Source organism: Haliotis rufescens, unplaced genomic scaffold (genome assembly GCF_023055435.1).
Source record: "Haliotis rufescens isolate VD_foot unplaced genomic scaffold, xgHalRufe1.0.p SCAF_7, whole genome shotgun sequence".
Classification (NCBI taxonomy): Eukaryota; Metazoa; Mollusca; class Gastropoda; order Lepetellida; family Haliotidae; genus Haliotis; species Haliotis rufescens.
Window position 1 is genome coordinate 13,876,349 of NW_025964361.1, and position 13,867 is coordinate 13,890,215.

Consider the following 13,867-nt stretch of genomic DNA (forward strand, 5'->3'; position numbering starts at 1 on the left):
TGACTCACATTAGGAACACCGATCTACGTAATTTGGACATATTTGGTATACCCATTTCCCATAAGTTATGATGACATTACACACAAATTAAATTTAAAATAGTTTCATTATTCCATATCTTTATCATAATCTGAAAGGATTTGCCTACGTCCATGGTCAGAGAGAAATTAAATACCCTGAATTAAATACGTCACCTATTAATCATAAACAAAACATCATCAGTTTGGTCCCTTGAAGCAGATTACACGCGGAGGTAAAAATTACGCCACGCGTTTATATGGCAACAATCCAGATGGACCATGAACATTACGATAGCAGTATTTACTTGTATACAAAATCAATAATAAGGACATTGTTTTGTCAGGGCAACAGTTTGTGTCCAAATGCAATCCCACTGAATGTTTAATGAAAATCAATGGATACCTCTTTGTGCAGATTGTCCTCTACTAATGAAGTGCACCCTTGCAGAACACGAACCTTGTGTTGTTGATTTCTGATGTATTGGTTTATCGAATTATATATCTAAATTCGTGTGTGAAACCTGTTAACTGCCTGTAGCGGTTAACACTCAGCTTGATTTAAATTGATTCCTATTTTGATTAGCTGATCCGCACATAACTGGGAGAAAACAACGATTTGTCAAATGAATCTGATGACAATGTCAAGGGTATTTGTGGCGACTGTTAGTATAGTCGATAGTATACCGTCATTGCAGAACAGGGCAGCGTGAAGCTTATGGAGATTGCACAGATAGAAATATGCACGTATCGAGATTACTGTCGTCTTTAGATAATTGCAAAGACTAGATCCTGATTCGTTCAGATCAGGATGTTAAAAGGCGACTGTGCTACGTGTACTTCTGTCTGTTCGACATTATAAATAACACCATGAGAGAAACTGTTTTAAACTGGCATACAAAGAATGTGATGTTTAACTGGCATACAAAGAATGTGATGTTTAGGGACTAACTACCAATGACATTTGTTGGGACTGCCAAATCGCAGAGACAAGTCCCCCTTTAAGATTCAAAGAGCTATCAAATCTGTTAAGTATTAAGCACGTTTCAACTATTTTAATAGTTTTGCAGTGGTGTAAAAGCAACGGCCATACTAATGCAAGATTGTGTTGCGATCATATGGATTTCTGTACTTTCCAGCAGTGACGTTTTTCAGGCATTCCTGGGAATCAAAACCTCTACAAAAATCAGTAAAACGAGAAACGGTTCAGCAAATGTTACAGCAACTTCCTGTCTCAAAGATTAGCCATCATCATTAATTCATATATTCACAGAATGTATTTGGCACAAGAGGAATTATTTGCATGCGGATTCTCAAACCCTCAAAGGATATGCTTGAATATTTACAATCTCAGAAAAGAAGCAAATTCAATTCTGCCAAAATATTTGAGTTCTCTACTGTCAACGCCTCACATGTAACATTTTGTGAAATTTCGGAATAGGACATTTTAACAAGAGGTAGGCATCACTGTGGCCCCCTCCTTTCTGAGGTGTTTCGTTATGCAAACGAGTCAGATTTTCAGCTCGGATTGCCAAAATTAAATTAAGAGAATTTCGGCCAAGAAGTTTACAGTAAGCTTCAGATATAAGGATGATCTGATATCGTTCAATTATTGTGAAATACCCAAATTCATTCCACTTATTAACCAACATGACCTCAACATAAGAGAGGCAAGTGAAGCAGCCTCATCGGTTTCATGTTTAGATCTAGGCAAAATGTGAGTGTGTGAGTAAAGCTGCTTTCAATAATATTCCAATTACATAGCTTTATGAGGGAGGAAAGCCCGACATGATGTAGACGTTCATACAACACAGGTATGGTTCTGACATACCTAGTAACATTATCTGGGCGAACTGGGATTCGAACCCAATTTCATAGGTTTCTGGCGTGCCCATGCGTGGCGTACACAGCGAATTGCGGCGCCTTGTTCATAAAGATTTATCTTCACAGATAACTACAGGACAAGACGGGTGACTTCAACTCCAATATTCAACTTTCCCTTCATGTCGAGCAATATTCCGGCTGATCCATTTTTCGTTGTCTACATTTAACAACTAGTGAGGTACAATCGAGCTCGCTCTGTCTTCGAACATTTCATAGCGCGTCATACGACTCTTTCACAATGTAACAACGTTCAAAGCCTCAGACAAACCTTCAAAGGGTTATGGTCGACGTGTGGAGGACATTTCCAAATCTGGAGCGACAGTAACCAAAATGGTTTCCTATGCCTGTCATTATTTTCACTTGTACTTTATATTCCCGTGTTGTTGTTTTTTAGGTGAACAATTCTCTTGTCTTTGCATTCGTTTATGACGGGTGCCAAGTGTGGGGCACGATAAGTTCACCTCTTCGCGAACTATTTGATAGGGACTTATAAAACACATGCTCACGATATAGTCGGAACCATACAATGGATTCTGCTTTTCATCATTATGGAATTTGTTTTTAGCTTTATTAGTCCAAGTGTCCAAGTCACTGCGTCCGCTTTTGACATTGGGTTACTTCAAAACCTGTTCAACATTCCAGTATAAAATATAACAATATTACACACTAGTTATTGATGTAATTAAAACTCAGAATTTAGAAACAACGATTGGAAAAGGGGCACTTGGTTTTATGATTATCTGTTAATTTCCCTGTACCCACGTGAACGTTATCGTTTTCAATTGTGTTTCTTTCTTTGTCTGTTGTCTGTAATTGTTATGACTTCAGTTTCATTCTTGATGTTACGCATTTAGAATCTTGAATATTGACAATCACGTTATGCGTTTATGAATCGATTATGTCAACACCATTTCCTTTGCCAAGAAACTGGAAACAACCATCCTGTATTTGATCCAGACTTTAATTGAGTTCAATCGCGCCTGATTATGTCAGGATCTTGTTTATTGGAAATTTAAGAGACCGTTCACTTTAGTTTGCCATTGACACCGCCGAACTAATCTCCTGGAGCTCAAAGTCTTTACTGACTACAATCAGCAGGTGGGTGAAACGATAGTCACAAACAGAGGTTTTATCTGCAGAGTATAAATAGCATCACGACAACCTTGACAACAGTATTAATTTACTCTGTCTATAACAATTGTAATTGTAAACCGCATTCGCAATACAATTTGATGTACACATAATGAGTTTCCCTTTAGTTATGTGATTCCAACCTAATGTCTTCCAAAATAATCAGGAATCACGGGCCTGTGTTTTGTGACATGTTTGACAAACATGGTATGTAGAAATGTTTGTAACGTACACTAAAAGCAGATATTTAAGGATTCAACGCTTCAATAAATATGAAACATAAAGTATATTTAATCAGTTCATTACATACATTAGTATGTATCTTAACTATCAAAACCCTAACTGTAAATGATAACGTGGCAGTAAAATTAACACACCAGTTGATATAAAACAAACACAAATGTGACAACATCCAAAAATCAGTTTCTACTTTTATTTCTTGTGGACCTGATATTGAACAATAAACCCCAGTCAACTATTAATCAAAGTGCACTAAATAAGAAGCATTACATCAACGGGTAAGGCTCATCGCGTACTAACTTGACGACTATTTATTTAAATAAACAGTAGGCGGAAAATAAACAATAATCCAAGATTAGTGGAACAGTTATTGTTTGTCATACGTACTATGTCACCTGGTACAGACTAAATGTCTGCTTTACAGCTTGTCTTCTTGTCGTTCGTCGACATTCTGAGTAAATTGTGTTTATATTTCTTGAACAGATCGTGAACAAAGCTTATTTCACCAGTAAACGCAGACGAAATAACAATAAATTTGTCATTATCTAATCAATTTATTTTTACACATGCGCGTGTGTTGACATCAATGTGCTATAAAAAACGTGTGTAGCGTTGCTACTTTCGGTATTCTATACTTAACCGCAAAAGAAACGTCACCATGCATAGATATATAAGAAACCTTATTTGTCCAAATACTGTTAACATACATTGTACTTTGAGACATCTTAAAAAGATGAAACTTGGCAAAACTGATCATCAAGGTTGTTATTAAAGTGTCAAATGTTCTTTAAGCGAAACACAACACTAGTCTCTAAGAAAATGGCAACAAAAGGCAGTATCTCGTGTGTCCGCCATGCGCATTAATGACAGCCTTCCAACGTCGAAACATGGAATGGATGAGGTGGTTGATGAAGGCCACAGGCACTTTAGCCTACACTCTGAGGAACGCCTGACGCAGTTCAGCTGCAGTTGTCGGCCTTGGTCGGACGTCATTCAGCTGTCTTTGTATCTCGTCCCACAGGTGCTCAATGGGATTTAAATCGGGACTGCGGCATCGTTCTGATGCCATTCTGCCGGCGGAAGTCTCTTGTTGCTCTCGCAGTGTGGGCACGGGCGTTATCACGCTGAAACTCGTGGTTGCTGCGAGGTGCCAAATGGGGTATGGCGTGTGATCTCAAGACTTGATCAATGTACCGAGCTGCTGTGACACCGTTGCCTCTCCCTGGACCGATGTTCTGGGAGACCACAGGGCCCACCCTCTGTGCAAGACCAAATCCACCCCGCAACATGATGCTCGGACCACCCCACGAGTCTCTCTCAAAACACAACACAGACTCTCTCTCTCTGCCATCTGCTGTTGAGATACAGTAACTGGTCTAGTCTGAGAAGAGAACTCTTCTTCACTGCTGGTGGCGCCAATGCTGTTGCTGTGCTGCCAACTAAAGACGGCCCAGGCGATGACGTGGTGTCAGAATGGGTCCTCGGCGTGGCCTGTGACAGTGGAGGTGTCTGCTTTGTCAATCGTCGACGCACGGTGTCCTCACTAATGTGTCACTTGTGTGTAACCATGGTCTGTCGAGCAGTTTTCGCAGCAGAAACAAAGCGATCTGACGATCCTGACGTTGGGTGGTGACCCTTGGTCTTACACAACGTGGTCGGTCATCTGTAGTTTTGGTGGTCTGGTACCGTTGCTCGAGCTTGTATATGGCCCTTATGTGGACTTGAAATGCATGGGCTACCTGACGTGCGGTTGGTCCAGCTTGCAATCGTCCAAGGGCTTGGTGTCGCTGAATCTTAGCATGTGGTAACAATTCAATAACGAATGAATGTTATTTGATCTGGGTGGAGTTTTATAGGGCAAGAAATGGGGGAACGCATGTGCATTTCAACTTTGCACGGAACTCACGTGCATCGGGTTACCATGGCCGTTGCCGTGATGCGTTTAGGCGATCGGTTTTATTGTCATCTGCTTTGTATTTTATCCTCAAATTTAATTTTTCCGGACAAGGTAATATTAAATTTTAGAAACTTTGACAAAAATTGCCCAGATATTTAAATGACAACCTTTCATGCAATGTTACTTGAGGTGACGTTTCTTTTGCTCAGTTCAGTATATTTCCTGTGTAAGTAATGTTGATTTGTACACGAAACATAATTGCACCATAAAAGGCCCTACAGTCAAGACGACACTCTAGCATTTAGAATATGTTTTCTTCCCAGTACACTTCCTCATAACGTTTTGTACAAGGAACAACATATCGGGAACCACAATAACCGCTGCTGTCATTACTAACATAATTACTCCCACTGATCCGATGCCCTTTGCTGAGGGCCTGTTATCCTCCACACTCTTATACTTCAACAAGGTCTTAGTCAGATTGGCAGTGTCAACCAGCAGCCTCCTCTGAGTGTCTTCTTTAATGGTTTCCTTAGCCTCCTCGGTGAGAACATACACCTTCCTCTCATACCGGGTACACATGCACTGATACTCCCCTTGACTGGTTCCTTCATAGTCGCACGACATGTCAGAGGCTAGGTGACTGGCGTATATCGTTTTGTACATGGTTGCTTCTAGAGCGGACTTGAGGATGGTAAGACCGGATTCCGTATGCTTCGAATCTCCGATGATTGTGATACGTGTGACAGCGTACGGGTACTCCTGTTTGTTACGACTGGTTTGAAGCATGGGTGTTAACGTTTGTGTTACCTGGATTGTCTCCTGGCTCATGTCAGGCTCTTGAGATGACTGGATCTGGACGTCGGCAGACTTCGCTTGGTAACCAGCATCACTTGTCATCAGGTTTGGTACAGATGTAAGTGCCGATAAAAGAGATTCGGAACTACTTGGTGGAAAAGATGTTGCTAATTCCGTTCCTATGAAGCAAATTAAATATCGTAATCAACATCGCAAGAACATCGTCAGTGTGGGATACCTGAGATGTGATTAACCAGATATGATGCTTCAATAATGAAAATGTGCGTAAATTTGATGTGTCTTTAAACTAAATCTGGGGGGTGGGGGGGGGCTTTAATATTCAACATGTCACGGCGGGAGGCACAGCGAGTTTGTTTCACCCATGTCGTCGGCGCGATGAGGAAACAGGAAACGCTTTAACCTCTTGGCTAGCCAACGGCTTTATTATTTACTTTAATGGGTAATCGTTTTAAGAATAGCACTATATTATTGTTCCAAGTTTGGTAACACGTTGATCAATATACCTGCTCCACATCGTAGTCCCGTATATCCAGCCACACATTCGCAGTGATAGCCGGCAACAAGATCTGTGCATATTCCGCCATTCAGACATGGGATTGAGTCGCACTCATTGATCTCTGCAAGTAAATGCATTCGCAAAATCATATCAAACATCCACTTCAGTATTAACTGCAACATAAAGCATGCAGTAATCATTTAATTACATTAATTTCATCTGTTCTACAATTACAGCATAAATGTCCATAAAAAGACCGCCTTTGTGGTCTTGTGGTATTGAGAGCGGAAAGTCTGGGGTTCGATCCCCGGCTGCGTCATACCAAATGAGGTTAAAAGATGGTACGTTTTGTTACCCTGCCTGGTGCTCGGAATTAAGGTGCTAAAACAAGGACTGGTCGGCTCGGAGTCAGTATACCGTGTCTGAGTGAGGTATACATGTTAAACTGCGCCACGGTAGCTCAGTGGGCTAGCACTGTAAAATCGGCATAGTTCCGGACTAGTAAAAGCAACCACACACACATGCACACACGCGCGCGCGCACACACGAATGCACGCACGCACGCACACACACAAACACGCACACACACGCGCGCACACACAAACACACAAACACACACGCGCACAAGCACATACACTAACTCACTTTTGCACGTCGCAAATATAAAGCAATAATCGTGGGCGCTACATTAAACCCCATTTCACCTCCCCTTCTTGGCTAAAAAGTAAAATTAACATTGTTGTTAAAGACAGGGGTGATTGTTCATAGTTAAACGACGATCGCCACAACATAGGCATACGATAACAAATCAATCAGCAAGAAAACATATTCTTCAGCCTTGTCATCATGATATAGATTCTGCTCTTACAAACATTACTCTAGTCATATGACGGCAGGAAAATGTGATGCAGGTCTCAGACTTTTGCCACTCTGGTGAAACCCACGAGCACCGGTATGTTCCTGACAAACCTAGAAACATAATCAGAGCGAGTTCCGGCGCCTCCGACGACTTCGCCACCCACGCCCCTTCTCCCCAAAGAAGTGTTTACTATTCCAATATCAAACGCAATGACAGTCTGCGGTTTTCCTTGTCTGGGTGTACAATTTCGTACCCATTTGGACAGAGTTAATTTCATGTCACAGTGGCATTTACTTAAAACAAGTTATTTTGCACGACACCTATATGGGACTGTACCTGTCGGTGTATTATTCACTTACCAGACTGGCACGTGATCCCTGTATATCCCGACGGACACATGCAGATAAACAGTGTCCCGAGGGAGGAACATGTAGCGTTATTGTAGCATGGTTCAGCAACACACGGATCATCCGCTGCAAGAAAGACATATTTGATTAAAATCTTTGCTTTCGATATTAAATTTGCGAACAATGAGAACGGTGGCATACAAACTACTACTACTACTACTACTACTACTACTACTACTACTACTACTACTACTACTGATAATGCTCATACCAATCATAATGGGAGGGCGTGATTTGATTAACGCGGAGGCTTTTCATGATAGAATTGATTTTACACTTTTGCACAGTCACATTTATTTGTCTGATAATCCTCTTGTGAAGCATGTCAAGACTCATGATGAAAACAAGACATTCCACAGTTTTCTTAAACGGGCCAAGGATGATCTCAATGTCAATATTGATTTTGTTGATGGTTCTGTACAGCTGAAAAGCGTGTAAACCAACAGAGGTTCCATATCAAATCAGCCCAGACTCAGTGTTGCAAGGAGAGGCTATCTAAACGACCACTGCATCGAGTTTATGTGGAGTGTGTTCCGAAGATCAGCAACCCTCAAGAGTTCTTCGCTTAAGTGAAGTCGTCTGGCCTACAAAGTGAAACAGAAGGCTTTTTGTTTGCTGCTCAGGACCAGTCACTTCCCACTCGAAACCGTCAATGTGTGATTTTGCATCAAAATGTAATTTTAATATGAAATGTAGGTTATACAATGAATGTAATGAGGCTGTCTAACACATTGTCAGTGTTGTCCAGTGTTGGCACTAACACAGCGACAAACACAACATCTTCAGCGACATGATGGAATGGGTCGATCAGTCTATCACCGTCTTCGCCATGCTTGTGGTTTTGACACAGAGGTCCATCCATGGTACGGCCCAGAATATGTAGAGGGCGTCATTGAAAAAGATAAATACAAAATTCGTTGGATACAGCCTTTGACCTGTCCAAGCCAACAGGCCTCATCTTGTCTTTTTTGTTATATGCAATGAAATCATATATATCATTGAATTTTGACAACCATAAAACAAACCAAATATTATTGACGTTATAGCATATCCTGGACATCTTACAGCTGGGCTGGGAAGCTTATTTAGTACATGTCATTGGAAGGTCATCAGTAAAGGCAATCACATTGTTTTGTAAAAATGCTCACTCGACGTTTATGGCGACGCTTTCGCTGTATCAATGATGGGAGCATGAAATATGGTGCAAGCGAGATTCAGTGTTCTTAGAATTGTAACATGGGTATAATCTCGACATTTGCAGTATTACCTCTACAAGAATGCAGAAGGATTGAGTTTATCATACAACATCAAATATATGTCTGTCAAAGGTCCCATCACCGTTAATGTTAACATGTAAAGTGGTTGAATACTTACCACAGTACTTTGTATCCATGCATTTTAACTTGTACTGTTGTCACAATGACGTGTACGTGGTGCATAATTGCGACATTCGTTGGAGTACAATGTGGATGTCAAGATAAGTTTGTATGCGTGTGGTATTATACCTTTCTCGGGAGTCGGTTTTCGAATTAAGTTTCTTTTAATTCAATTATATAAATTCCCGTATTTAGGTAATTGTGACCTGTCAGTAAGCCAAAAATACAATTTATTATAATTTATTGTGTCTTTATGACATTGCAAACATTCTTGGGATATGTTACTTGAATAATAGATTATTCTTACCGTGTTTATATTAAATTTTTTTTTGTAATACTCTGAAACATAACATGGAAGAATGACTAAAGAAATAGTTAATATTGCTAGGTAAAACGTGAGAGACAAGAGCAAAACATCCATATTGTGCGCCGTGCATTAACATGCACGTCCCAACTGTGAAGCACTACCTTAAACTGTAGCTCTCTAGGAGATGTCTTCTTAAATATGTAGTGAAAGACGCATTATTTAAGTTCAGAATATATTTATTTTTATAGAACTGTTTATGAAGCACAGTTACTTTTTCCGTTTATGTATAGTACAGGCCAAGCTGCATTTTTTTGTACTCAAAGGGATCTTGTGGAGGCACAATGAGACGAAGAACGGACTTACCTGTCTCACAGAGGACTCCTGTAAAGCCAACAGGACAATGGCAGGTGAAGGAAGCGCCGGCGTAGACACAAGCCGCATCATTGAGACATGGCCCAGACGAGCAGGGATCCTGCCCTGGTCATACAAAGCAGACTATTATCTCAAATGAAGCAACATAAATAACATCTATACCATGTGCAATTGTCGCTTCGATATATATGTGTGTTTAGAGCTCTGGTTGTGGAGTCGAACCCCTGTCTCGCCTATATAATAGTAAGCGCAAAACAACAACCTGCAGCGAAAGTTTGTTCGTTTGATGTAATTTAGTTACAATCGTCAAAGCAATCATGAACCAACCTTCACTATGTTCGGCAACATGAAATAAAATACGAAACACAAAACTCAATAAGATGTGTGTGTGTGTGTAAATGAGCAGTAAAATGAAAAATGACAAAAATGTTTTAAAGCAAACTGGTTATATGGTAAAATCCACGTACTGAATGTCATTCCACCAAGGTAGCCACACGCTGCGTTCTTGCTCGGGTTTGCGTAAATGATCATGCCGACATCATGCACATCAGTTTCAAAAGAGGAGCCCTCTAGATCCGTAGTTAGGGCCGACAGGACTCCAATGTCGGATCCAGGAATATGTTCTATCACATCTGGACTCCCGAACGTAATGTTAGGATTCATCGTGGTATTGTAGTACACTGTCACATGCAGATACGTCATGGGAACAACCACGAGCTTTCTAAAGTCATAGAATGGTCGTTTATAGAAGCTGTTTATTGGCGGCACAGTTGCCATGAACACGCCTCCCAGGTTTCCGACAACAACCTTGCCATACGCGATAACCATCACTGTGTGTGTAGACATGAGAATCTGAGTTCCTGTAACTTCAGTGTCGAAATCATGAAACTCGCCCACACCTAAAACGACAGGATCCTGACTGCCCACTGTTACCACACTGTTATCCATGTGAGCAACAACTCTGTATATGGTTCCGTTTGGGTTCCGCATAGTTGTTGTAAGGACATAGCTCTTCCCAAAGTATTCCAAAGGAATCAGCATTTCAATCATCAGGCCAGCATTAGGCGACGTCGTAGGGACGGCAGCCCTTTCATTGCCGGAAAAAACAGCAACTGGGTGGTCACTAGTTATCACAGTTCCTGTTAAATCACCCGAGCAGGACAGGCCAATGACATCAAATCTGTTTACTGTGAGCGATATTGTCGTTCCATTCTGGTAACCGGCGGTGGTACAGGTTCCATTCAGAAGACGGAGGTTGATAATAGCATTTGTGCCATCAAAGAGTCCCGCGATTACAAGATGAGAAGGGTCGGGCACAGCATCTCTAGAAACTGCAACATAATTCCTGGTCAAATGTTCCACAGGAATCGCAAGGAAGCCGTCAACGCTCTGGTTGTTGTCATACGAAGCAAATACAGTTATATTTCTTGTCGCTATGATATGTAGCGTTTTCCTTTCAACGGACATATCCAGACCGCCAGTATACTTCCACGTCTCGGCCAGGTCCTCGTTGTGGGGAATCAATGGACTAAGAGATATTATTTTGGAATATGAGCCGTGGTCCCCAGTGAGCATCACTTCACAAACCTCTTCACTCACTATGTACAAGATATGGGAATCCGTCATCGGGTTATTAGGTATAAATGCTAAAACAAACTCCGTGCCTCTGTGGTCCTTAGAGAGTTCGTCTGAAAAAACTACAAAATTCCCATGCTTATGTACGAGAATATATGCTTGATCGGGGTTAAAATCAATGCTGATATGCCTTTAAAAATTTGGTGCTATTATAAATAGTGTCCATTTAGGTTTATTCATATTTAACATGGGCTGCCTTCATTTCTTTTATAAAACTAGCTCTGTTCGAGTTCTGTTCAGAGGGTTATTTACCTTAAAGTTTACTCAAGTGAAAAAAAGGTAGTAAGATCATGGAACGTTTTCGTGTGTCTTTGTATACATACCCACGTTGAAAACAGCCGATAGGATCATCAGACATAAGACCTGTAAGACAGTAATACATATAATTATAACAGCCTAACAGGAAAGTCAGGTCGCAGACTCGTGTATTGACGTGACAGCACACGGATAACATACATACATACATACATACATACATACATACATACATACATACATACATACATACATACAAACATACATACATACATACATACATACATACATACATACATACATACCTACATACATACAAACATACATACATACATACATACATACATACATACATACATACATACATACATACATACATACATACAAACATACATACAAACATACATACATACATACATACATACATACATACATACATACATACATACATACGTACGTACGTACGTCCGTTCCCCGGTCATTGCTAATCATTTGCATGTGTAGATAATGAAGTATTAACTTGACATAACACCCGTTATACATAAGAGTGTTTCGATAATAGTCAATGACACATGAATGAATCCAAACGCGCATATGTTAACAAAAGCCACGTCAGTGTCTTACTGATTACATTAATGTGGGTACATATGCGGCAAAAACTTGTATACATTGTACAAAATGTTTAATTCGCATGTCAGAAAGTATGTACACATCGGTATTGACAGACTGACATATATTAAAACTATTCTATTTCTCTTCTTTATCGGCTTTCATGTATATTTATAGAAGACATCGAATCAAGATATTTAATACAATGGACATTCCAGCATCATGAACGGTTGTCTTTCAAAATATTTTGGATATCATATAAACGCATCAAATGGATGAACATTTAATACTAAATTGTCGTTTAGCTGAGAAGAAACTAGGTATTTTCCGAGCACAAAAGACGCAGGTCAGTTAAAACTGTCCAGTAACAGAACAGAGTCTACATGTTTGTACGTACCGCCATGTCTGTGGTTCTCATCCACGCTGATGTTGAAAAGAAGAGGAGAGCGGATGTTCCTGGCCAGGCATTAAGTACACAATCAGTTCACACACAGGAGACTCCATTGCTATGTGAATATTTAAAATCAATGAAATCTGACCTGGATTGTATTGATTGTTCGCAACAACAACGGATATAATCAGACATGCGATATTGATTATCATGGTGGTGTATGGTTAATACAGTTTCCACTTCTAAATATCAAATCTATATTACATGCACAACTAATGTACGCCAGTTGTGTATGCATTGTTTGTGTTACTTGCCATGAATCTGTATGCAACTCGCGCTTCCACAATGGCGCAATGCAATTACTAGTGTTCTAAATGCCTAATGTTAAACTTGGCATCTTCATGCCACCAACAATCAGTAAACAAATGTGTTTTTAGGTCGGACAAATCTGAAACCTAACTTTCCCCATTATGAACGAGCCTAATAATACCATAACAGTAGAATACCACAGGCTTATTTAAGCCTTGAAAACAGTTCCAGTGTAAACTCCATTGTCCTTTCTGTATCCAGCAATAACGGATGCGACTAGTTGTGGATATTCACCTGTTGTCGATTCAGTTTGTCTTCACTCATTTCCTCTTTAACGGTAACAGAAGTGCGAAATAATAACTCTAGTTTTGGGTTATTAGCTAATATTAGTTGCAACTATAATCGATATTGAGCAGGTTAGTGAGTAGTTTTATGCCGTTTTGGGTAATGTTTCATCACGATCACGGCGGGAGACATACAAAATGGGCTTACAACGTTGTACTTCCATGTACGTAGGGATTGAATTCGGGCATTTGCCGCGCTGATAGAAAGCTTTAACGACAGGGCTACCAAACGCCTCCTGATGAGAAGTAGAATACTCGTCGAAAAGTGCGCATCTTATATTTTATGAGCAAAGAAATAATTTTGGAATATCGGATAAACTTCTATTTTGAAAATTGATTGAAAACTCTTCTGACAACTAAGAAGAAAAACTTTATGGATAACAACTTCTGGTTTTATTGCATATCGATGTAGATTTTTACACCGTTATGTATCAGTTACCTCTGACAACAATTAGTTGTGTAATCGTTTTCATAAATCTTAGAATATGTTTCTCATGTTTGTAAATAGTTACATTATTT

The 13,867-nt window shown here is 40.1% G+C and overlaps 1 protein-coding gene across 1 annotated transcript; it reads right to left on the reverse strand.

Annotated features, from left to right (window-relative positions):
* Positions 1-5,269: 5,269 nt before the first annotated feature.
* LOC124141856 lies at positions 5,270-12,823 on the reverse strand. Its single transcript, XM_046510010.2, has 7 exons — positions 12,702-12,823; positions 11,764-11,803; positions 10,273-11,502; positions 9,797-9,910; positions 7,703-7,816; positions 6,492-6,605; positions 5,270-6,146 (listed from the first exon to the last, which is right to left on the reverse strand). The coding sequence occupies exons 1-7, from the start codon at positions 12,720-12,722 to the stop codon at positions 5,464-5,466; spliced, it is 2,316 nt and encodes a 771-aa protein (XP_046365966.2). The 5' UTR covers positions 12,723-12,823; the 3' UTR covers positions 5,270-5,463.
* Between the last annotated feature and the right edge of the window lie 1,044 nt (positions 12,824-13,867).